Raw genomic sequence first — 26,012 nt, forward strand, 5'->3', positions numbered from 1 at the left:
ATGCAAGAGTCCTCTGTATACTCGCCCTGTCCTCCTTATCAGCTGCAATTCTCTTTGCTGATTCCTCTTTGTGAAATTTAGCTATGGGAGGCTCATTATCTGACATTCTGTTGAGACTTGCACAGACCTCGCCACAAATGGCAAAGCTGAGTGCCCACTTTGTCATCTGAGTATCATTTACAGCAAGGCCTGTGGCTCCTCCTGGCCCATGGCCGAGACACATATATGTGGACTCCATGAACTGATCTGTGAAAATTGAGTTGTTGAACCCCGGGATGAGACGAAGACCACAGTCATTCTTGAGCTCTTTCAGGCGTTCTGCAGGGAGCGACTCCATGTGGTGGATGTAGAACGAGCCATATCTCAGGTAATTGTAACAGCCTGCAGCTGCAAAATAGGGCAACATAGCTTTTACTGCTGCCAGCTGAAGTGGGAAGTCTTGCTCATGCGCTCCTCGAACGAATGCAGTCATAATAAACATTCCTTTTATCAGTGTCACTCCACAGCTTTGTGGTCTTGCTGCGTTTAGACCGTTCATTGAGGCAGTTGAGTAGGTCAACCATGCTTATTATTCCTGGATTCTGCTGTGGAAGATTCTGGAGCATCTCCTCTGTAAGCATTCGTAGAGCCCTGAAATTTTGAGGGTACTTTTTCCCGCTCATAATTTTGTCCATGCTGCCAAATGTTACAGAAAGAATTGATTTCAGGGCAAGAGAGAGGATGATGCAAACGGCATGAATAAAAGCCATGAGAGTGTGCATACCACCAAGTAGAGGGATGGTATTCCTGAAGTAAGAAGGAGAATGAAACAGTATGTCTACCGTGACCTTGTATAGTTGCTGATCTACAGTAAATATTAGGACCTTCTGTCCCGTCCCTGATTCACTGATCAGAGTGAGGCCTTTCTCGATTGCTGTTAGTATAGTTGAGGGGGATGCAGGAACTTTGTCGATCAAAGGGAGGTAGACCAATTTTGCCTTGGGCTTAATCACCATACCCGATTTCCGAGCTAGTTGTGTATTGTACCCACTCCACTCTGGACATGATTCAACTGTCAGTATGTCCTTCATGAATTGGTAGTCCAGTTCATCGCAGCGCTGAACGGATATTACCTGGGAACAGAGGAATGAAAGGGGTGGAATTTGATATAAGGCTTTGTCTGGTGGCATAGGCGGGTTCTTTGGGCCATCATATAGGATCCCAGGCACTTCAAAGTCCACAGATTTGTGCCGGTCCTCTATTTTCTGGTGTAAAATGGTTTGATGTTCCCCTGCAACTGGGTCTGAGCTGACAGAGGCCTCAGTTTGAGCAAGGACCATGGCCAAAGAATGGCAGAGTTTATTACAGTTTTGAGATGAGATCTCACAGTCAAAATTGGCTGCACAGCAGTGGATCAAACTGTCTCCATTAAACCTAAATTCCTCCATTTCTTCTGCCACTGCAACAGCTGCTGAGTATTTAAACAATGTCACCTCATCATAGGAACAGCACACACCAAACTTATGGAGAAGAGTTGTAAGACTTTTATTTCTCCCCATTGCCACTCCAAGAGAAATCTGGAGATCAGTTGGAGACTTGTGGACCATTCCGGAAATCATATTACTAATCATGAGGGCAGGCAGAGAATCACCTAACTTTCCACTCACTTTCTCAAGCAGACTCAGTAGTGTTTCACTGACTGATTCACGAGCGATATCAACATCTATGTTGACTGTGTAGGTAATCCTCTTCTTCTTGGATGTGAAAGTCTCTTTTAGTATTTTCTGTGCAACTTTAGACAGGGCTGCATCAATTCCATCGTCGTCATCATCACGCTTCAGAATATGTAATAACTTGGTTGTTTCAGATGCAAATGCAACAATACTGGCGAGACCTGGTGAAGACAGAACTATTATAGCATCTTTGAAATAATTCTTTATCTTCTGTATGAGAATGTTTCTCTGTGTGATTGTAGTACCTCCGCTGTCTTCGTACTCCTGTTGCAGTTCAACTGAATTCCACATCTTTGCCTTATTAACAGACATTGTATCTGCCAGAGAAAGGAAAGATGGGTCTTCGGGTGCCTTGCTGTCGATGTTGTTGAAGTTGTACAGGAAATTGGTTTTACACGTGCGATGATACCTTGCATCAGCTGCATGAAGATCAGACTCAATCATGGAATCTATTCTTGTCTTGACCACATGCCCTAGTCTGTCATTTCTTTCACAGCATTTTGCGCAAATAACCTTTGTCAACTCTCTGCCATGCTTGTCAACATCAGTACGTACAAGACATGCAGGTTTGCGACGATTGCGTGGAACTTTAGCGTCATATTCACATGGTAATGTACAAATTGTAGGATTCGCACAAAAAATACAATGTATCTTGAAATCAAACTTTACACCACTCTCATCTACGGGAGCATCTGATCTCAACTGTTTGGCATGTCGAGCTTCAGTTAACTCCTCATCTCTATGCCTTTTTTCTACTCTATCTACAAGTAATTTAGAAGTATATAAAGATGCACACTTTCTGTGAATCTTTATTGAATAGTCACTCTCCAGCTGTTGGTGTAGCCCGTCACCTCTTCGTTTACTGGCTGACCGAATACTGTCAATTCGGGTTTCAGTGACGCTGACTTGGAAATCATCCCCAGCTGCTCTGCACTGACCGACTCTCCCAAATGTGCATTCCATATTAGAGGACCTAAAGAGTAGAAAAAATATATATAATGAAATCAGTAAAATCATATCCGCTTTTAAGCAATACATCAGCAACTAAGAGTCTGTAACATATTTACAGGCGGAGTTAAATTTTCAAATTTTGCAAAAACGTGTAACTATATTTTCTTTTCTTACAGTTCAAAGTAATTATAAATTTTAGGCATTTTTAAATATTGTTAAATGGCCAATTCTTAAACATTGACTGTGACATATAAGATACAATAACAAAGATAAATGAGGAATATTTGCATTACTCTTACCTTGTAGAGTCTTGTGACATGCAAATGTGAGAACTTTACATCAAAAATATTATGCATGTACCCAGCCTGTTTGTGATATGATCTAGCAAACTCTGTTCAGGAACCTGGGGATAAAGGGAAAAAACAATTGAAACTGTTGACCAACAACTTTCTGGTAGTATCTATGCTAAATATACATACTATGCGACTCCAACACTCTGCAAAGGAACTTTTGTTTGGTAAAAGATTATACAAACCCATTCATTGATTGATGCCGTTTTTTGTTTCCAGGTTATAAAATGACCTTGACCTCAACACTATGACCTTGACCATGAATTGCATCAGTGAAGTGGGAAATGAACGCAACACCCTAAAACATAAACTTAAGTAGCAATTGAGTTAATCAAAATTTAAAAATAACTGGCCATGTCATTTTATTGGTTTGGGGGTCAAAATTGACATAAACATTGACCTTGTACAAGTGACCTTGACCTTGAAATGCTTCGGTCACCTCACAAATCGATTCAGCAACCTAGGAAACCTATAATTTGATAGTAAAACCAACAAAATCAACCCATTAGTTGTTGAGATGTGCAAGTGGTTGTTTTGCTAGATGCGGGTGGCAGCCATTTTGCAAATACGCAAATTTTAAAAATGCCACCGCCTAAATTTAATGTGATCATCCAGAAATGCTGACTAGGGGTCCCAAGGATGCCAAAAATACAAAAACCTCTATGACTTGTTTTTTGAAGGGGTTTAGTTGGATTTTGCATGTTTTCCCCCTGACTACAGCCAAATATTGAAGCGGCCTCACCGATTAAAAATGCCAAACTGAACCCGCTATCTTTGGTCATGGGCGCAGCTTCTTTTTCTTTTCTTTTTTTGAGTGACCAATGCATGCATTAGAATATGCCTTTTGGGAACTATGGCAGAAAACTTGTCAACTTGGGCTTGTTGATGGTACATGAGACTACTTCTCCTACTACTTCAGTCTCTTCTTGGCCCAAGTCTTTTTACGAAATGGCTGGCCAAGCCTGACATTCAACCGAAGATGACTGGAATGTGTAATTTATTTGGGGTGCCAAAGATAACTAGCCCACTCTTCGCGTAGGACACCGTGGGATCTTTAACGTCCAACAAATAATTGTGCCAGATTTAGCATCCATCCGTTAGACGGTGCACCGTGCGTGCGAAACACCAGGTCTCGGTCGAGATTTGAATGATGGTGCATTAAAAGAGTACAATATTTTCATATGTGTGTTTTGAGGTACGAAACTTTGACTAATTGTCTCGTTTTTGTCTGTATACAAGGTTTAGGGTCAAAAGTAACTGGTGGTTGTGGCCACTCGGTCTTGCTCAACAGGCGACCTGTTAATGGCCACGATTGACTGCGAACAAGTTTTCCTCACTTTCACAAGTGTAACAAAAGCTTGAATAAGCAAGATGCTTTTTAATTGTTGATGGCACAATTCAATTCCTCCTGGTCACACACCCAACATGTCCACCAGATTTCGGCCGAATCCGTCGCTAACCTGCTCACAGACAAACAGATAGACAGGTGGGAAAACATAACGTCCGTCCACTTTCGGTGGCGGAGGTAACAATGAGTTGGGAATAACTTGTGTTTACATTTCGGCACAATGCAGGCATTCATACTAAAAGCACACCTCAGTGTGCATCCATGCTTTGAGGTGTGTTCAAGCACGAGTTTGTTTCAAGTGTGCTTTAGTTGCCTGGGTATTGTGGTATCTGACAAAGCCTGCTGGGCCTCGCCTCTCTGGGATGTAAGATAAAGATAGGACAAACATGGCCTCCCATTGCTCGTATTAATACAGCTTGGATACTTTGTTTTGGTGCCCGGTTTTGGGTGTCATTTGAATGATGCTTGTTGTAACTCATTAATTCCATCTTGCGCCTCTCACATTGAACCGCCCGAATGATCTGGACAGCCTATCGGCACCTTTTCCGATATTTGTTGCTGCCAATCATTCCACCTCCTTCCGACCATCGCTGAATGTTTCGTGTCATTTGGTGATATATTGCGAGATCAATATCTTGGTCCTTGGTAAATCAACAGCTCTCAGCTTCTCTGAAAAACAACAAAACTTGTCTATCATGATGTAGAGAACTCATTTTTCCTTCATTTTCACCTCAACTGCACCATTTACTGTATATATGCTTTAATAAAATATATTGATGTCACTGTTGGACGTATTTGATTCATTTTAGACGACTCAAATGTTCTTCTCCATAGTTTTACGTCCTTATTAGCTATCGTTGTTCCAAAACAAAACTACAGTTTTATATATCCTATCATGAACTTTAATTTTAATATTATATGTGCAAAGGTGGAGACCCAGGTGTTGATTTTTATATCCTTTAATGAACTTTATAGTTTTATGTCCAGCCTGGTGTTGGTTTAGCGGTTAGGGTGCCGGCTTGGGATCCTGGGTTCGAATCCCGGTCGATCGCTGAATTAACGCCAGGGCGGTTGACTCAGCCTGTCATCCTTCTGAGGTCGCCAAATTGAGTACCAGTTCACTGGTAATTCCCTGTGTGTCGCAAGAGGCGACTAATAGGGTTGGCGGCAGGAAGGGCACCCGGCCATAAAACATTGCAAACAAACAAAAAGGGGACCACGGTGCCCCCAAAAAAGGCCAACCCCTGCGCTATGGGGAAAAATGGCCTCTAAAAGCGGGTCATTTGTAGTTTTATGTCCAATGGTAGAGACCAATGTGTTGAAACTCTCTGATTATAACCGTGATGTATGTATTACGTCTACCACCGAAGGTGGACGGAGGTTATGTTTTCACCCCTGTCTGTCTGTTTGTCTGTGAGCAGGATATATCTTAAAGTTATGGATGGATTCGCCCGAAACTTATTGGACATATTGGTTGTGTGATGAGGACGAAATTATTCGATTTCGGTGCAGATCTGCATCCTGATCCGGATCAGAGTTTTTTTTGGGGTTTTTTTCGTGATTCTTCACCATTGGGTGATCGGGCTGAAACAGATATATTGCATTATATCTAAAAAAAAAAGGTTATGGGCGGATTCAGACAAAACTTGGTGGACAGGTTGTGTGTGAGACAAGGACGAATAGATTCAATTTTGGTGAAGATTCGGATGCAAGATTTTTTTTCTTTTAATTTTCAAGTGATTCTGCCCCATTGAGTAATGGGGCCAAAAACAACATGCAGCATAGCATTGTTTGATGATAAGGAGCAGTATTTAAATAGAAGGTACTCCTTTTTTGGTAGATACATCGGGTATTGGACTATAAATAGACTCGGTGTGGAAGGTTTTATCTGCAACCGCACATCGACTATCAAGGTATCGACTATCGACATCGAATATCAAGGTTTCTCAAGACAGCATGGGCATAATAAGCTCTCTGAACTCTATAGTTACCTCCACCACTGGAGCATCGAAGTCCTTTCCAAGGGTGTGGTGCTGACCGGGCCGCCGTGGTGTTCGCATTACAGCCTGACCGAATATCGTCGCTTCGTGGCTGCTTTCCGCCGCCGAAATCCAGTGCGGCTTGGGCGATTCTGCCCCTGTTTGGAGAACACCCAGCGAGGCCTTCATCGGGGCCGAGCGAGCAAGGCTTCCGCTGCCGAAATCCAGCGTGGCTAGGGCGATTTTGCCCCTGTTTGGAGAACACCCAGCGAGGCCTTCATCGGGGCCAAGCGAGCAAGGGCATGTCGGGACCTGGTTCGCGCCATTGACCGAGTGGTTCGCACCAACCGGAGCTGTTTTCGGATGACGTGCTGATGTCCTTGGACTTCGCGCCAGGCTCTGGGCCGACCAGGCCGACGTGGTGTGTGGTGCTGATATTTTGAGAGGCTTGATTTAATACCCCAACCTCTCAACCCCACCTCCTTTTCTGCTACCCCGCCGTTATTATTTGCTAGTATTTTTTTTTTAGTGAAAGCCCACAATATATTATATCCTTATATATATGTGCACATTATATATATGTGCTTATATATGTGGACACTCCGCTTCCGGCCCGCTCGAGCAAGGAGGCTTGCTTCGATCTTTCCACAGCATCGAAGTCCTTTCCAAGGGTGTGGTGCTGACCGGGCAAACGTGGCGTGGTGCTGACGGGGCCCCCGCAGCCGTGATGCCCCCCCCCCCCCGAATTTCCATGTTTTAAACGTTTCCCAGTGTGTACCCTGAATTAGAATAGGTACACCATATCCCTGCGTGTCGTAAGAGACGACTAAGAGGGTTGGCGTCAGGAAGGGCATCCGGCCATAAAAACATTGCCTCAAAAAGAGAACCATGACAATTACAACTACAATGGGCAGGGTACAGCCCGAAGTGAAGATCAGTTTCTGAGGTTTGGGATATGGAATGTAGGGACAATGACAGGGAGATCAGGAGAAGGGGTGGAAGTATTGGTCAGAAGAAGAGTGGACATATGTTGTGTGCAAGAGACGAGATGGAAGGGAAGTGGTGTGAGAATGGTGAAGGGTAGGCAGGGACAGAAATACAAGTTTGTGTGGCAAGGGTGCTTGGAGGGTGTGAATGGTGTTGGTGTCCTGTTTTCTGAGGAGTTTGTAGACAGTGTGGTGATTGTGACTAGAGTGAGTGATAGGTTGACGATGGTGAAAATGATGATTGGAAAGCTCTTGGTGAACGTCATCTCGGGATATGCTCCGTAGGTTGGTCGGAGCGATGAAGAGAAGGACAAGTTCTGGTGTGCGATAGAGAAGCTGATGGATAACGTGAAAGATGAGGAAGTTGTTGTGGTAGGAGGAGACCTAAATGGACATGTGGGAAGGAGTATGGATGGTTTTGAGGGAGTTCATGGGGGTTACGGATATGGTGTGAGAAATGGAGAAGGTGAAAGGATTTTGGAGTTTGCTGATGGAGCTGATTTGTTGATTTGTAATACTCAGTTCCAGAAAGAGGAGAATAAGCTTGGTACATACACGTCAGGTGGGTCGACGACAACCGTTGACTACCTGATGGTGCGTAGGCGAGATATGGGGCACCTCCGGGACACAAAGGTGATCCCGGGGGAGGAGGCTGTTTCACAGCACCAGTTGGTTGTCTGCGACATAAGGGTGAAAGGTGCGAGGAGAGCTCGGCGGGTGAAGTACCAACCGAGAATGAAGGTGTGGAGGTTGAAAGAGGTGACGGTAAGGGAGGCATTAAAAGAGAGGCTGAGTAGGGTAGAGGATGATGTGGTTGAGCTTGAAAGTGGTTGGATGTCAATGAAAGCTAGTCTGTTGGGAGCCGTTGGTGAGGTATGTAGATGGACAAAAGGACCACCGAGGCACTCGGAAACATGGTGGTGGGATGATGAAGTTGGAAAGAAGATTGACGAGAAGAGGAAGAAGTTCAAGGAGTGGCAGAAGGCGAAGGGTACGGGAGCAGAAACAGCAGAGCATGAAAGTTATAAGGCAGCCAAGAAGGCTGCAAAGAAAGAGGTAGCAAAGGCGCAGGAGGCATGTAGGAAAATGTTCGGAGAACGCTTGGATTCGGAAGAGGGTCAGAGAACAGTATTCAGGATTGCAAAGCAGATAGCGAAAGAGAAGTGTGATGTGATGGGGGTGAGTTGCTTGAAGGATGAAGTGGGACAAATCGTTGTGGACCCAGATGGAATTAAAGGAAGATGGAAAAGATATATGGAAATGCTGTTGAATACAGAGAATGAATGGGATGGCAACATAGAGAGTAACCCAGTTTTAGGACCGGCAGAGAAGATAACTGAGAAGGAAGTTGAGGAAGCGATAAAAGCAATATATATATATTATATATATATTATATATATAGCAATATAATATATATATATATATATATATATATATTGCTTTTGCTCCTAAATCATCATTCCATTGCTCCTAAAACTGGGTTACTAAAACTGGTTACCTAAAACTGTTTTGGGAGAAGCGAGAAAAGCAATGAAGAGTAGAAAAGCGGGAGGGCCGACGGGAGTTGTGGGAGATATGTTGAAGGCAGCAGGAAGTTGGGGTGTGAAGAGAATGACAGAGATCTGTAATCTGGCGGTGAAAGAAGGTCGCATTCAAGTGGATTGGGAACTGAGTACCCTCGTCCCTCTATACAAGGGGAAAGGTGACCCTCTAGAGTGTGGCTCGTACCGAGCGATAAAGTTATTGGAGCATGGAATGAAGGTATTGGAAAGGGTGTTGGAGAGGAGGATAAGGAAGAAAGTGAAGATCGACGAAATGCAGTTTGGATTTATGCCAGGAAGAGGAACGACAGACGTGCTTTTTATTGTGAGGCAGTTGCAGGAGAAGTACATGGAGAAGAGGAAGAAGTTGTTTCTTGGGTTTGTTGATCTGGAGAAAGCATTCGATAGGGTTCCACGCAAAGTATTGACATGGGCAATGAGGAAGTTAGGAGTGGAGGAATGGTTGATCAGAGTAGTGATGGCAATGTACAAAAGAGCGTGCACAGCTGTAAGGACGAAGGACGGGAACAGTGGTGAGTTTGAGGTGAAGGTGGGAGTGCATCAGGGGTCGGTACTAAGTCCACTACTATTTGTAGCTGTGATGGAGGTGCTGGCTCAGAACGTAAAGGAGGGTTTACCGTGGGAGTTGTTGTATGCAGATGATCTGGTGTTGATTGCGGAAAGTATGGATGGACTGAAGGAAAAGATGAACAAGTGGAAGGAATGTATGGAGACAAAAGGTCTGAAGGTGAATATCGGAAAGACGAAGGTGATGGCAAGTGGTAAAGCATGTGGTGAGGTGGAAAGAACTGGGAAGTGGCCCTGTGCTGTGTGCAGGAAGGGTGTCGGAGTGAACTCCATTCAATGTACAATGTGCGCTGAGTGGGTTCATAAAAAATGTAGTGGTCTGAGAGGGTCATTAACCAGTGTGGCAGCTACATTCAAATGTAAGGTGTGCACAGAGGGAGCTGCAGATGGAGGAAATGTTGAGTTGGATCTTGGAGACGGCGTGAAGCTGGAAGGTGTGAAAACATTTTGCTCCCTCGGAGACGTGCTGAATGGAGAAGGTGGATCAGACTTGGCAACGGTTGCTAGAGTGAGATGTGCATGGAAGAAGTTTCGGGAACTGAGTGGCATGCTGATGAGGAGGGGAGTGTCATTGAAGCTGAAGGGAAAGGTGTATGCTGCATGTGTGAGAAGTGTTATGATTTATGGGAGCGAGACATGGGTAATGAACGTAGAGCAGCAACGAAGGTTGGAAAGGGTGGAAATGCGAATAGTTCTATGGATGTGCGGAGTATCGTTGAGAGAGAGGAAGACAAATGATGAATTGCGAAAAATGATGGGAATAGAGCCTGTGATTGATGTTGTGAAGAGGAACAGGTTGAGATGGTTTGGTCATGTGTTGAGGAAGGATGAAAGTGACTGGTTGAGAAGAGTGATGGAAATGAATGTAGAAGGAAGTAGAGGACGGGGAAGACCCAGAAAGACTTGGCTAAAGATGGTGGAAGAAGAAATGCGGGCAAGGGGGTTAACAAGGAGAGATGCAGAAAATAGGGCAAGATGGAGAAGATTGTCATGGGGACCGCAAGGCTAACCCCCGCTCTAGCAGGGAAAATGGCCTTAAAATGCATGTTGTTGTTGTTTGTTGTTGCACATCGACTCCCAAAGAAAGGAAAAGGTGAAAAGATTAGAAATGACAGCGACATGGCATGTTAGTTTTTCCTGCTACGAGAAAGGAAATTACATCGAACTTTTGTGTAAATCGCCTTAAAATCGTGGACGGAAAGTAGGACCGAGTAGAATGAAGAAAGGTGTTCTATTTGGGCACAAAGAGGTGAGTTGAGAAGTGAAAACAGAAGACTTAAAACTAGAGGACAAGATCAGAGATTGCTAATAGTTCCTGCTGTCGCCAACTCTTAATATAAGCCAATTGGTAGCTCTTGTAATTCTGCCTCGTAATAAAAACAAACGTATCCTATCCCAATGAAACAACATCCTTCAGCGAAAATGAATTATTTTTGTCCCCTGCCCCTCTGACAAGGTCGGGGACAGGGGACATTCAAATGAGCTCAGTCTGACCAACCATCCCATCCATCCATGTACTTTTGTGTACGCGATATTTCAAAATCCGTGGAACATTTAGCTTTCATATTGCATATATGTCTATTCCTCATGACATTATTTCAACCTGATTAGATCACAATTGTGATTGGCTGAATTGTGCTGCCATGGCAACCATTTAATAAAAAATATATATTTTAGTGATTCTTCACCATTGAGAGATTGGGCCAAAAACTACATATAACATGATATTTCAAGAAGTTGTGGATGGATTATGACAAAACTTGGTGGATTAGTTTGGTAGACAAGTGACAAGAACAAGAACCAGCTTATTCGATATTGGTTAAAGTCTGGATGCATATCTGGTCTATTACTATTGTCGTGCGACTCCGGTTAACACCAGAGACCGCGGATAGGCCTAAACGGTTTTATTCGGAGGCAACAACCAATACGGATTTTACTATGGTCGCGCGGGAGGAAGGTGGAAGCTGCGTAGGCGCTTAACTGTGGACGGCGAACAAACTCAACCGGACACAAGATTTGTGGGGAATGGAAAATAATGCAAGGGTTTATTTACAAGGAATCGCGGGACAGGGAAATACGAGCCGGTAATATAATGTCCTAAATCGGGATCCCGCACACCAGACTCAACAACAGACACAGGAATGGATTAAAGGAAAATAATTGTCTCGTCATGTAAAATGTAATGGAGATTGGCCTTATCTGTCCTCTCGTCTTGTCTTTGGCTGCCGTCCAACACGGCTCCGTTCGGCCCCGATGCACCCACGAGGTCCCTCGCTCCAGCGCCACAGCACCGAACACTGCTCCAAGCACACACAGATGGCGAGCCAACGCCCGCGAGGTCCGTACACCACTCCAAGCTTCAGGAGCACTGATCACACACGACAGCCAGAGAAGGACGTGCTGCAAGAGGAAGCTGCGCAAGCATGAAAAACCCGACGTGCTACGATCTGCTGGATCTCCAAGAGCACGAACCGCAAGAGCCAGATGGCATTCGGCGCTCTCTTAAATAACCTTCCCGCTGTGATGACGTCCGCCCTGGCGCGCCACCCAATCAGTGCCCTCCACCGACTCGCCGGCTAGAGGTCCGCGCCTACCGTGCTGCCCCTTCACTCGTTCCCTGTTCCGTGGTCATAGGCATTCAATGTGGCACTCAATGTGGCACTTTGGCACTCAAATTAGCACTCAATGTGGCTAGGCCTGTCGGAGGTGTAGGTGGCGGCGGCCATCATCGGCGGTGTCCTGGCCTGGTTTCCTTGCCTGTTCGTCTTTCAAAGTCATGTCAGGGTAGGGAATTATTTAGTGTTGCACTAGGGACCTAACTACATGTCCAAATGAGTGCATTGCCATACGGGACATAGGTTTGGCTACCAGGTTGGACACACAGGGGCGCTACTCTTTAATCCCGACTATTTATCACTCGAACATCTTGGTATGTTCACAGGTATACTCTTAACCGACAAAACGCCTAAACACAGAACTTATTACACGTCAGATTCCTTACCGCGACAGACGAATACCTACCTACACAGATTTATCTGGCTCTACATATTGCTACCCCACCGACATAACACTATCTACGAGTGCCGTTCTTGTTTTGTTATGCTTTCTTTTAATGAAATCACAATATGACTTGCAAAGATACCCAGTGTTGCCGGGCAACACCAGATCCCTCCCTCCTCTCCCCCATTCCCCTCCCACCTCCCACACTACCCTCACCCTCCTACCACCCCACCCTCTGGTCTCCCACCTCTTCCCCTCCCCTCTCCCACCTCTTCCCCTCCCCTCTCCCACCTCCACCCTTTCACTTCCCATGTGGATCTACCCCCAGAGATGGCGACAGGTGATGGCTAGTGTGTGTATAAGTTGAAGAATTGTGAGAAAATTACTGTTTAAAACCCCCCTAGTAAGGTACATCGTAAAAACAATGTGATCCAATAAAGTTTCGGTATGATTCACCTTGGGAGCTCAGGGGAGTAGGGAAAATTGCATCACTTCAAGCTCTTAGATTGAGAACTATAGCACCTACAATATCGATGTATACAGGGATTTGTAGGTATGAAGATCAAGCATTCGATGATATGAGTGAGGAAAGTTAAAAAAAAAAAAAAAAATTTCAGTGCTTTATCATACAGGAAACGTTGTTGCGGCCTGTTTCAAGTCAAGGCATTGTTGAGCAGGCCGAAAAAAATGGTGGATTAAGACCCCGATGAAGTGACAGTGGGCTGACCAAGATGGTGTGACACCATCTTGGTGAGACTTTTTTATGATGAGCACCCCTTTAATTTATCTTCAAAGGGGATGTTTAAATTTACCCAAATACCCAGTTTTCATTCATGCCCTCCCTTGGAATTTCTTTAGTGTGCATGTGAAGTTCTGGGCCTCTAGTTTTCATTGTTTTGGAGTTATGAAGGAGACACCCTGACACACACACACACACACACACACACACACACACACACACACACACACACACACACACACACACACACACACACACACACACACACACACACGACACATACACATACACTGACATTTATTATTACCAATGGGCCCATTGGTCCAATTGACCAAATTTCTATTGGTCTTCACGGCCTTGTAGAATAACTGCCTGCCCTACTGTTGTTGGGCATTAGCTTTCTTTTTTCACCAAGCCCAGATGTTCTTGGGCCAGGGAGAGGATAAAACCTTCGTTATTATTATTGCCAAATGATACCGACTAATATTATTGTTGGGAATATTATTAGTATTAATTAATATATGCTTTGTTACAATGTTATCATTGTTTTTCTTGTTTCTTTTGTAATTAGAATGCCATGCCATGGAAGGATTTATTAAGCTGTTATATGCACATTAATGTTGTGTTTGTTTAAAACTTGTGAATTCTTCCAGATTCTTTGTAGTTGATTAACCTAATTAACACAGGAGGTCATGACGATCATTTTGGTGTATCACACTCCACATCAGAAAGCTCCAGTATAACTCCACAAAAACATGCCCCCCCCAACCCCCCCCCCCCCCCACACACACACACACACACACACACACGAAATAAACTGGTTAGACATCAAAACAAGAAAACTCCTTAGCATCCACAAAATGTTTTCCAAAAAACAGTGCATCCCGAGCATGTACCTGCTGAGATGAGAGGGAGGGAGCGGCCTGATGGAACTCAACCAGGTGCACAAAGCGACGAGTGTAGGACTAGTTGAGTATGTGAAATGCTCAACAAACTATCGGATGCAATTTGCAAACAAACATGAACACACAAACCTGAAAAGGTATCCCTAACTCACCTTGTAAAGAATTTCCAAAAACAGGTGTGAATAGAAGATGCCACACAGGAAAATGAAACAGCAACAAATACAGCCCCAACAATTGCAAAAAAGACAAAAGAAAAATATGAAAAGAACTATCAAGAAATATACACCAACAACTGGGAGAATGACAAAAGAGAAGGAAAATACAAAATAGAATTGGACAGAGTGGGAACAGACAAAGAAGGATCATTGGAATGGTTAAGAAGAGGTCAGCTGAACTGGGACGGAGAATTAATCATAATAAATGCCCAAAATCAAGGACACTACACCAGTGGATTTAAAAGGATGGTGGGACTGAGCCAGACAGACAAGTGTAGATTCTGCAAGACAGAAACAGAAAGCACTAGTCACCTGCTCTCGAGATGCAAGAAACTATTATCAGACCAACTTTACACATAACGGCACAACAAAGTATGCAGATTACATCCCAGTACCAGAAAACTAATGGAAACACAAACCAAGGGCAATAATTGAAAATGAGGACGTCATGCTCATATACGACCTGATGATTCCATCGAGTGTGAACATAGAAAACAAAGCATTGCGTCCGGACATTGCACTCAGGAACAAAAAGGAAAAGACAGCATTGTTGATTGAGATATCAGTACCCAGCGCTTTTGGCCTAAACAACGCGGAAATCAAGAAAATTACCAAATACCAGGACCTCAAAAATAAGGTCAAGAGATCTTGGAAGCTGAAGAGCATCGTAATTGTACCAGTGATAATTAGAGCATCAAGCAAGAAGAACCTCACTGAGATTTTTAAAACTATCCCTTGGAATATTACCACAAATGAACTACTGTACAACTAGAGACAATCCGTGGTTTGGTGACGATCCCGAAAAGAGCCCTTGGACAAAACAATGAAAAAGTTGAACAACTTGGTCCATGAACCGTGATCCCTTACCGAAGAGAAGGTGGATACTTTGGGTCCTGGGAGAACTCCGTTCCACCTCCTGAAACCCACAAATGGAGATAACAACCAACAACAACCAACAACAACACACACACACACACACCGATATGGTCTGACACCCCGCTCTGCTCACCAAACTCTCCTCCTATGGTATCCATGGAAATCTCCACACATGGCTTGCAGACTTCCTCTCTAGTCGTAGTCAACGTGTGGCCCTGAATGGATTTCTCTCATCTCCTCTTCCTGTTCAGGCTGGAGTTCCCCAAGGCAGTGTTCTGGGCCCTATGCTTTTTCTGGTCTTCATCAATGATCTCTCTGACTCTCTTGAAACTCTCTTTGCTGATGACTCCACTCTCTGCCGCTCCATTCCTCATCCCTCAGATCGGCAGTCTGCAGCCTCCTCACTCTCTGCAGACCTGGACAAAATCAGACTGGTCAAACAAGTGGAACATGTCTTTCAATCCTGACAAATCTCACACTCTTATTATGTCTCTCCGAAAAGACCGAATGGACAACCCTCCCATCTACTTTCTGAACAATCATCTCCAAGAAGTTCTGTCACTCAAGCTTTTGGGTCTCACTATCTGCCATGATCTTTCCTGGGAAAACCACATTTCAAATCTGGCCTCCAAAGCCAGTCGCCGACTGGGCATCCTCCGTCGTGCGAAGTGCTTCCTTGGGACACCTGAGCTCCTCACAACATACAAGGCTTTCATTCGCAGCTCAATGGAATACTGCTCTCCCCTCTGGGCCGGTGCTCCTGCCTCACACCTAGATCGGCTTCACGCTGTAGAAAGCAAACTTTTCAGGATCATTGGTATCTCCCATGATGGAGCTGATTCTGAGGGTCTTTCACTCACTCACCGCAGACAGGTTGGTGGTCTTTCTGTCTTCTACGACTCCTCTCCGGCCTTGCTCCCCCAGCTCTGTTTGTGCTCTGTCCCCCAAATATTCCTACAGGTCGCACATGATCTGCCAGCAACCCTCTTCTGGTGAAACTGCCAAAATCAAGACTCTCTGCTCACCTTCACTCTTTCATTCCTCTTTTCTCCCGCCTCTGGAACAAACTCCCTCACTCTCTTCAATCCCACTCCTCCCTCCAGGTCTTTAAAACAGCTGTTCACCACCATCTCTTATCCTCCCCCATCCAAAACCTTGATCTTTTCTACTCCCGCTAATTTCACCCCAGATCCACATTTTTGAAATACCAACTTCTTTCCTGGAAGTCCTTGCAGTGTCCTTATGTTTTATACCTCTCTCACCCTCCCTTCCTGCGCCTCTTCCCCCAAAGCCCCCTCCCTCCCATAGATCTCCTGATGATGTCCCTGCTCTCAAATGTTGTGTTTGTGTGCTTGCCCTTCTCTCCCCATCTTGTCTGTCGCTCCCCTTGTTGAATGCTTTGTTTGTCTGTTTGATTTTTTGTCTGATAAATGTTAGCTCTTTCATGAGCCTCGATCCTGTATACAAAAAACACACACACATCACACACACGATTGTTTTTGTTGTTAATATTAAGAGTGTTAATTAATATTAGCTTTGTCACAATGTTTTCATTCTTTTTGTTATTTATTTTGTAATTAGAATGCCATGCCATGGAAGGACCAATTTTCTCCTTTCCAGATTTTTCTGCGATGGCGACATTGCGTTTTGGTGATCACCTCATAAAGATGGCATCTGTGTTTGCCAAGACGGAGTTTTCTTACGCCATTGTCAACCGCAAGCCAATTGTCCCTGGCCGTATCCTTGGAAGGTGAAAAATTAAGATGTGCCAATGGTCTGTGTGATGAGGAGAAATGTATTTTTGCAGAAAACCCAGTGTGTCGTAAAAGGCAACACCGAACCACTGATCCACGGCTCGAAAGCACATACTTTTTAAAAAGGCCTTAATGTTTCCATGCAGGAGATACTTTAGTTGTAGATGCACGGGCCATAAGGAGAAGCGCTGATGCCAAAGTTTGATTCATTTCGCACCTCCTTTGTGTCGTTGGTATTGCAGGACATGAGTTGTTCGCCATTCTCAATAAGCTTGCTGTTTTACACGTTTGTTATAAACACGGGACGGTTCTATTTCCGTTAGTGTTGATTCGATTTTTTTTATTTGCATGAGCAAGAATAGCCATTGCAGCAGCGTCCTCACTATTTTGGTCCAGGGTGTAGACCCTTAGGTTATCGGGCCTCGGTTTAGAAAGCGTACACCAATTGGGATTAGATTTAAAATGTACTTTTTCAAGAATTGTTCAGGGTTTTGCACCCTTGAATGGCATATTTGGTAGATAGGTTGGCACTATATAAATGCTGTGGATTGTTATTTATTACTAGCAAATAACTCATCCATAACCCCCATTTGGTTGTAACTAATCCGTAACCCCCCAAAAAGGCAAAGAACTCATCCGTAACCGTAACCCCCAATTGCCAAAATCAAGACTCTCTACTCACCTTCACTCCTTCATTCCTCTTTTCTCCCGCCTCTGGAACAAACTCCCTCACTCTCTTCAATCCCACTCCTCCCTCCAGGTCTTTAAAACAGCTGTTCACCACCATCTCCTGTCTTCCCCCCTTCCAAAACCTTGATCTTTTCTACCCCCGTTAATTCACTCCAGATCCACTTTTTTGAAATACCAACTTCTTTCCTGGAAGTCCTAGAGCAGTGTCCCATGTGTTTTATACCCCTCCCACCACCCTCCCTTCCCATGCCTCCTCCCCCCAAGCCCTCTCCCTCCTACAGATCTCCCGATGTCCCTGCTCTCAAATGTTGTACTTGTGTGTTTCCCTCTTTCTCCCTATCTTGTCTTCCGCTCCCTTTATCATATGTTTTATGTGTCCGTTTGTCGTTTTGTGATCAATATTAGCTCTTACACGAGCCTCGATCTTGTATACAAAAATAATAATAATTTGTTTGTTTGAGGTATACGATGTTTTATTATGACTTGTAATACCGGCTTTCACCTGGTCACATTTACAAAGAGAGAATTTTGGTGCTTCCCCCACCCGAAACCCCAAGACTGATTTTTTTTCCCCCTTTTTCTTATCCCCTAAAATGAACATCCCGAGTCCAACCACCAGTTTTGAACTTATTGCATCCAACTGTTCGGGAACACATGGAAGTAAAGCGAACACACAAACGCTGCCAATGGTTTGTGTATGGATATTTAGCAAATGATAATTCCTTATGATGTCTTCATCAGCAAAATTTTGAGCAAAACCGTTTTGCTCTGATGAAAGGCTAATGCTTGAAACATCAGCCACGCCTAATTTTCCAGGTAAGCCGACTCGTCAACTTTTTGTTGTCGAAATCAATTGTTTATCGTCTATCAATTGCTTGTCATCTGCTGAAGCAGATTTACACGTGTCTTTGCAGAAAGGATTTTTCCTTTGTCTTAGGAAATGTTTATTCTTGCATCTATATAAATAAAAGGATGGTATCTGTCCTTTTATTATATCCTGACTATTTGTTTCCTATTTCCTCTCACTACTTCACGCATCATCACCAAACCTCTTCGGCATGACTGACAATGCCTTACATTCTGCTTACGCCATTTAAATTTCCTTCCATCTCGCGCATTTATTTTGTTTGGTCCAGTCAAAGTAAACTTTCCTCAAAGTGTCCGCCATTCCCGATGACGTCACGGCATTCCAGTGGGTGGTGCTTTAAACCGATCACGGGATTGGTGTTGTTGGCTCAATTAATTATGGAGTTGTTGTTCTGAGGTTCCTATAAAATCGCATCACCCGTCATTGATTGATGTATCCGCAACTTTTTAATATTCAGAGTAAAAACTGCATGATCGCTTACCTTTTTTTTTTTTTTTTTTTTAATGTTTGGAGTTTTCGAGCAACACATTTAAAATCTTGGTATTTCCAAGTATCGATAGAATAAATCTTTGAAACATCCAGCACAGCCTCAGGCCATGGTAACAAATTGTATTATAGATGGGAGTTAACGGTGTAAACGGGTTGCAGAGAATGCTTTGGTTTGATGCAGTAAAATCCACGAAATATATTTTTATGAACGACACATTTGCTGTTTGAGAATTTGAAACTAAAATAACAACCCAAACCCGCATTTAAGTGCGAAACATGTTGTCGTCATTGTAGTTGTCTTGAGTAATAAAGTGCTCCCTTTGTGGGATGATGCATTGCCTTCCATTTTTATAAAGCCCGACTATGATCATGTTAAACTGCGGAGCGTCAAAACATTACTCATCCAGTTACCTTGACTAATGGAAAAGTTTCTATAAACAGCTCTGCCATTTACTGTTATGTGTCTGCCGACATTTTTATTTCTGCCCCTCACAGATTAGCCCAAACAAAGGAGTTTTATGCAATTTGTAAACCACGAGTTTGATTCAATTTGTAAACAATGATGATGCAAATCATTATACCGTGTGTGTGTGTGTGTGTGTGTGTGTGTGTGTGTGTGTGTGTGTGTGTGTGTGTGTGTTTGTGTGTGTCAGCCAGTCAGTGTGTCTGTCCAGGCCATAACGTTTCAACAGACCTTTATGATGAGAATATAGACAAAACCAATGAATAAATTTAACTTTTTTCTTTTTCTTTCGCTGTTGGTTTCATCAAGGTTAGTTTGGGTACAAGGCACATGTGGACGGGCTTTGAATTTTGAGGTGCTTTCAAGTTGTAACATGCAAACGGTTAATATGTTTAATATGCCCGTTGCATGGAAGCAAGAAGAAAAACAAGAACCACCTTTAGAGGCCATTTTCCCCACAGAGCAGGTGTTGGCCTTTTTCGAGCACCCTGGGCCCCTTTTTTGAAGCAATGTTTTATGGCCGGATGCCCTTCCTGCTGCCAACCATGTTTTATGGCCGGATGCCCTTCCTGCTGCCAACCCTGTTTTATGGCCGGATGCCCTTCCTGCCGCCAACCTTGTTTTATGGCTGGATGCCCTTCCTGCCGCCAACCCTGTTTTATGGCCGGATGCCCTTCCTGCCGCCAACCCTGTTAGTCACCTTTTGCGACACAGGGAATTACCAGTAAACTGGTACTCAATTTGCCGACCTCGGAAGGATGCCAGGCTGAGTCAACCCCCCTGGTGTTAATTCAACGATCGACCGGGATTCGAACCCAGGATCCCGATCCCAAGATCCCAAGCCAGCACCCTAACCGCTAAGCCAACACCAGGCTGTTCGTTACATGGAAGCAACATATATTATTTTGTTGACAATTCGATTGACAACTCAGCATTTTTGAAGCATTCACCGTATTGTCTTGAGCAAAGAAAACCGATGATTGCATCAGCTGTTTTGGCAGTTTTAGGAAAGTTTCAAAGTCACGTGACTCATATCTGGATGAAATGACACCATAGGATTGCCAATAAGTATTCCACACTATAACATGTCATTGCATACACGTGTGGTCCAAAGGAGCAGCTGACATGTACTGTGTGGGACAATGCATTGTTGCAAGCTTTAAGCAGTCGGAATGGAACATGCATCCTTTGTCTGAATGTCTAACTGCTTGTGAATTCCGACAGTAAACGTTCTCACATTGGCAGTCACAAATTGTGCTTTGCTTGAACTCATCATTGCATGGCTAATAGTAACATTTTATTTTTCCATAAACTCCATAAAACTTTTTCCATAAATTTGTTCAGGCTGGAGTTCCCCAAGGCAGTGTTCTGGGCCCTGTGCTTTTTCTGGTCTTCATCAATGATCTCTCTGACTCTCTTGAAAATCCTCTCTACCTCTTTGCTGACGACTCCTCTCTGTCGCTCCATTCCTCATCCCTCAGATCGGCAGTCTGCAGCCTCCTCACTCTCTGCAGATCTGGACAAAATCACAGACTGGGCAAACAAATGGAACATGTCTTTCAATCCTGACAAATCTCACACTCTTACGATGTCTCTCCGAAAAGACCGACTGGACAACCCTCCCATCCACTTTCTGAATAATCCTCTCCAAGAAGTTCTGTCACTCAATCTTTTGCGTCTCACTATCTGCCATGATCTTTCCTGGGAAAACCACATTTCAAATCTGGCCTCCAACTCTCGATGTCCCTACTCTCAAATGTTGTGTTTGTGTGCTTCCCCTTCTCTCCCCATCTTGTCTTCCGCTCCCTCTTTTTATATATTTTGTTTGTCTGGTTGATTTGTTTGTGAAATAAATGTTAGCTCTTTCACGAGCCTCGATTCAGTATACAACTCTCTGCCCCAGGAAATTGTAGATCCATCAAAAGCCCACAAAGTATCACATTCATTTTGTTAATGAGGCACAGCCCAGGATTCGGGAGCGGGAGGTGCGGACAGGAGGCGACGGGCTGTGTATGCGCACGCACGTACAAAGTCCAAGCAAATGCACAGATGCGCACAATCGGCCCTTGGATGTCCCAACGTGCTACTAAAGTCTCAGGCAGTGCAACCCTCGTCTTGCCTGCCAAATGGCACGGCCATCCGTTTTGCATCGCAATGTGCGATTGTACCTCACCCACTACAGTCCACAATCTCAATACAGTCCGTTTCACTGTGCCCGAGCTATGACATTCACACCTGCTAACGATATTATTGCACTTTTTAAAATCGGAATTGCCTTTTCCCAGTTGGCGAATGCTTGCATGTGCTTTTGTGGCCACATGTGTGAACAAGCGTGACATACAAGTTCCTTGTAAGAGAGCATCGTCTTATTTTTGGCCTCATGCCTCTTCAAGATGTCTTTTCTTCTCTCAACTCTCTGCTTGCAAATTGTCAATGTGCTTCGTATTTAGGATTCATAATTTAACAATGGAGGTGATTGCCCTTTTTTATCTGGTGGTTCATGTCTTATGAAAACACGAAGAAAACTAGAACGGCACTCGGGAGAGCGCACACCTGCGTCAGGCTGAACCGTTTACGTTCTGTTTCCCACTTGTAGGCGCAATCCGGATCTTCGCCAAAATCGAATCAAATCGTCCTTGTCACACACCCAACCTGTCCACCAAGTTTCGTCAAATCCGTCCACAACATTTTGAGTATCCTTCTATATGTCGTTTTTGGCCTTCTCTCTCAATGGTGAAGAATCACCTGAGAAATTAAAAAAAATTCTCGTATCCAGATCCATATCACTATAAAAATTTAATCAATTCATCCTTGTCACACACACAACCTGTCCACCATTTTCGTCCAAAGCCGTCCATAACTTTTCGAGATTTCCTGTTATGTATCATTTTTGGCCTTCTCTCTCAATGGTGAAGAATCACCTGAGAAATTTAAAAAAATTCTCGTATCCAGATCCATATAATTATAAAAATTTAATCAATTCATCGTTGTCACACACCAAACCTGTCCAAGTTTCGTCCGTATCCATCCATAACTTTTTTTTAGATATCCTGCTATATATAATTTTTGGCCCTCTCTCTCAATAGTGAAGAATCATAAATAAATAATAAAAAAAACCTCTCGTATTCGGATCCAGATAATCATCAAAATTTTATCAACTCTTCCTTCTCACACACCAAACCTGTCCAAGTTTCGTTCATGTCCATCCATAACTTTTTGAGATATTGTGCTACATATCATTTTTGGCCCTCTCTCTCAATAGTGAAGAATCATTAAAAAAGAATAACTCTCGTATCCGGATCCAGATCATCATAAAAATTTAATCAACTCTTCCTAGTCACATACCAAACCTGTCCACCAAGTTTCGTTCATGTCCATCCATAACTGTTTGAGATATTGTGCTATATATCATTTTGGCCGTCTCTCTCAATAGTGAAGAATCATTAAAAAAGAATAACTCTCGTATCCGGATCCAGATCATCATCAAAATTTAATCAACTCTTCCTAGTCACACACCAAACCTGTCCACCAAGTTTCGTTCATGTCCATCCATAACTTTTTTGAGATATCCTGCTGTACATAATTTTTGGCCCTCTCTCTCAATAGTGAAGAATCATTTAAAAAAAAAAAAAAAAACGCTCGTATTCGGATCCAGATAATCATCAAAATTTAATCAACTCTTCCTAGTCACACACCAAACCTGTCCACCAAGTTTCGTTCATGTCCATCCATAACTTTTTTGAGATATCCTGCTGTACATAATTTTTGGCCCTCATTAATGATTTTAATTTTAATTTCATAAATGATTTTAAAATCATAAAAAAAAAAAAAAAAACTCGTATTCGGATCCAGATCATCATCAAAATTTAATCAACTCTTCCTTGTCACACGCCAAACCTAAGTTTCGTCCGTATCCATCCATAACTTTTTGATATATCCTGCTATATATCATTTTTGGCACTTTCTCTCAATAATGAAGAATCATTAAAAAAAAAACTCTCCTATCCGGATCCAGATAATCATCAAATTTAATCAACTCTTCTTTGTCACACACCAAACCTGTCCACCAAGTTTCGTCCGTATCCATCCATAACGTTTGGAGATACCCTGCTATATATCGTTTTTAGCCCTCTCAATTGGTTAAGAATGTCCATAACGTTTTGAGATATCCTGCTACCAGGCAGACGGAGGTGAAAACATAACCTCCGTTCACCTTCGGTGGTGGAAGTAAATAATGTTTTTCTTTTATTCAAATGCATTTAAAGTTCTCTGACAAATGGATGGCACATTCCTTTGAGGCTATTCGGGGTCCATCTCAATTGTAGATTACCTCGTCTTGTGTCAGCCATCATAATCTAGAGGCTAAAATTACTGTCACATTCCCACTTTTGTTTTGCCTGCCATTTTGCCACCTGCCTACATAAGGCTGTCCTTATCTTGTGTTCAGAATTAAAGGAGCTTAATCAACAAATGGCTGGTGCACAAAACAACTGTGGGTAATTGGTTATTGATTTGAGCTTTTGTGTTTTTGGTGGGTTTTTTTGTACACAAGATGGTCATTTTGAAAGTCGCGTATTGATTCTCGCTCCCTTTATCTCACCATGAACACTGAGTCTCCTCATCTTTGTGACGCTTTCACTTGAGTGTTACCGCCGGACATGAAAAGTTTTCATCCTCGCCCTCTCTCTACACCCCACACCCCAACCTCACACCCACACACACTCTCTCTCTCTCTCATCCCTAAATTCCCCTACCATGTCGGTGTGGTGCGTTTTGGGCACCATTAATAATCTCTTTCCCTGTGGGATCTCATTTGGCTAGACACGCTTCCCATTGGCTGGTAGCTTGTTGGTGTCATTCTATTTACCATTTGTGGTGGCAGAACGTTTATCTTTTGCCACTTTCCAATATATTGGTGAATTTTCTGCACCAGCAACGGTACCCGCCCTATGGGCGGGGCTTCAATTGGGAGGCCCAAATGAAAAGGCAAAATATCAGAAATTGAAGGCTTTTGTATTTTAAACGATTCATATAAACATCCGTTGAATCATATCACACGCAAATCATAAAAATCTAAACAGTACATGGCGCCCATTTTGAAAAAATATTGAATTCTGCAAAACGGAAGCGGCCGCTACACGTCTTTCTCAGTCGCACGTTTATGTGTGAAGAGCGCGCGCAGAATCTGTAACATGGAAGCGGCCGCTACACCTGTTTCTCAGTCGCTTTGCACACGCTGCCATGTTACTTCGGAGCCGCACGTTTATATCGGAAGAGTTCGTCAGGAGTCGATCTACTCTCTCCTGGAACGTAGAATAAACAGTATTTGTAGAATTTGAACAAAAGCCACATCACTGTTCATATCGGTAAATATTATTCCATTGTGTTTGGAAAATTGGAAAAATTGGAAAAACAATATAGCCTATTTTATTCCCAGGGGTCCCAGGAATACCCACCCAAAACATCATTGTGATTGGTTGAGCCGTTTTTGCCTTCGAACGGACAGACGGTTTGGTGAATTATAGTAAGATGGTTGAAGCGCAGCAGGCTCAGCCAGATGGAAAAACAAGCTGCATCTAAAACAATTCTGCTCAATACATTCGGGTTTAGCGGCCGACATGAACATTCTTAAATTCTTCATTATATGATTACAATGATTAGTGTAGAAGTGTGATTTTGTTCTTTTTATTTTTTGTGGTTGCATAGAAAACAAAAATCTGTGCAATTCTGAATCACCCCACCTTTGTGCGGCCTACTCCAATGCAGTGCTTTTTAACTCGTTTCTGTGGGCCTTGCTGGCTTCCTTAAAGCCTGCTGTTTTGCTTTGGACTGGTGCTTACATTTCAAAGCATGATTTGTGTTCCTTTTCAAACCAGAATTCATCACTCTTGGCAGGCACTCTGACACTGCCAGATCGGTAAACCACACGAGGCCTCTAGGGAAGGTGATTGGTTGAAGGTGAACGCCGCCATATTGGTAAAGTGCGTAAGATCTTGGAGGAAGGGGAGAGAAATATAACCAGCCTCAGGGGCGTAACGGTTAGAGCGTCCGCTCTGAGTCCTGGAGGTCGAGGGTTCAACCCCCAGTCAGGTCATACCAAATGTTTTTAAAATTGTACATGCTACTTCCTTTCTTAATGCTCAACATTAAAAAAGGCTAAAGGACGGACAAACAACCATAAGTTGGTGATGATAGCACAGGCTTTGATGGACTTAACGGTCTCCTCATGCATCGAAGCTCCTTGTAAGTAAACGCGTATTAAGTTGGTTTGCAATGAACACCGCCATATTGCTAAAATACGCAAATCTTATGGAGGAAGTTGTCCGCAGGTGAACGCCGCCATGTTGGTATACCCACGCAAGGCCTCAATGTAAGTTGATTGGTTGTTTGCCAGAACACGACTGTGCACGTTCGTTCGATGAAATAGACTTTTGCCGATTGTTCTAAGGAAATATTGTGTCTGCTAAATGTTTGTTCAGACTCTCTTTATGTCAATTCATTCAAATTTGTGAATCTGTGCGCGCAAAAACTACACAACATCCAATCCGATAACTCAAT

The 26,012-nt window shown here is 43.4% G+C and overlaps 1 protein-coding gene and 1 long non-coding RNA gene across 3 annotated transcripts in view; one reads left to right on the forward strand and one right to left on the reverse strand.

The window, feature by feature from the left end:
* FHIT (fragile histidine triad diadenosine triphosphatase) overlaps positions 1 to 26,012 on the forward strand; it is a 153,014-nt gene that overhangs the window by 64,751 nt on the left and 62,251 nt on the right. For both annotated transcript variants that reach the window (XM_068114153.2, XM_068114152.2), the window contains exon 2: positions 16,811 to 16,927. In XM_068114153.2, coding sequence (XP_067970254.1) covers positions 16,811 to 16,927 — 117 coding nt within the window. The remainder of the gene's footprint in view (positions 1 to 16,810; positions 16,928 to 26,012) is intronic.
* LOC144891863 (uncharacterized) lies at positions 2,504 to 3,302 on the reverse strand. Its single transcript, XR_013623270.1, has 2 exons — positions 2,963 to 3,302; positions 2,504 to 2,685 (listed from the first exon to the last, which is right to left on the reverse strand). It is a non-coding gene; the product is annotated as an uncharacterized LOC144891863 (long non-coding RNA).

The sequence above is a fragment of the Myxine glutinosa genome, chromosome 4, assembly GCF_964187855.1.
Source record: "Myxine glutinosa chromosome 4, kmMyxGlut1.1, whole genome shotgun sequence".
Lineage (NCBI taxonomy): Eukaryota > Metazoa > Chordata > Myxini > Myxiniformes > Myxinidae > Myxine > Myxine glutinosa.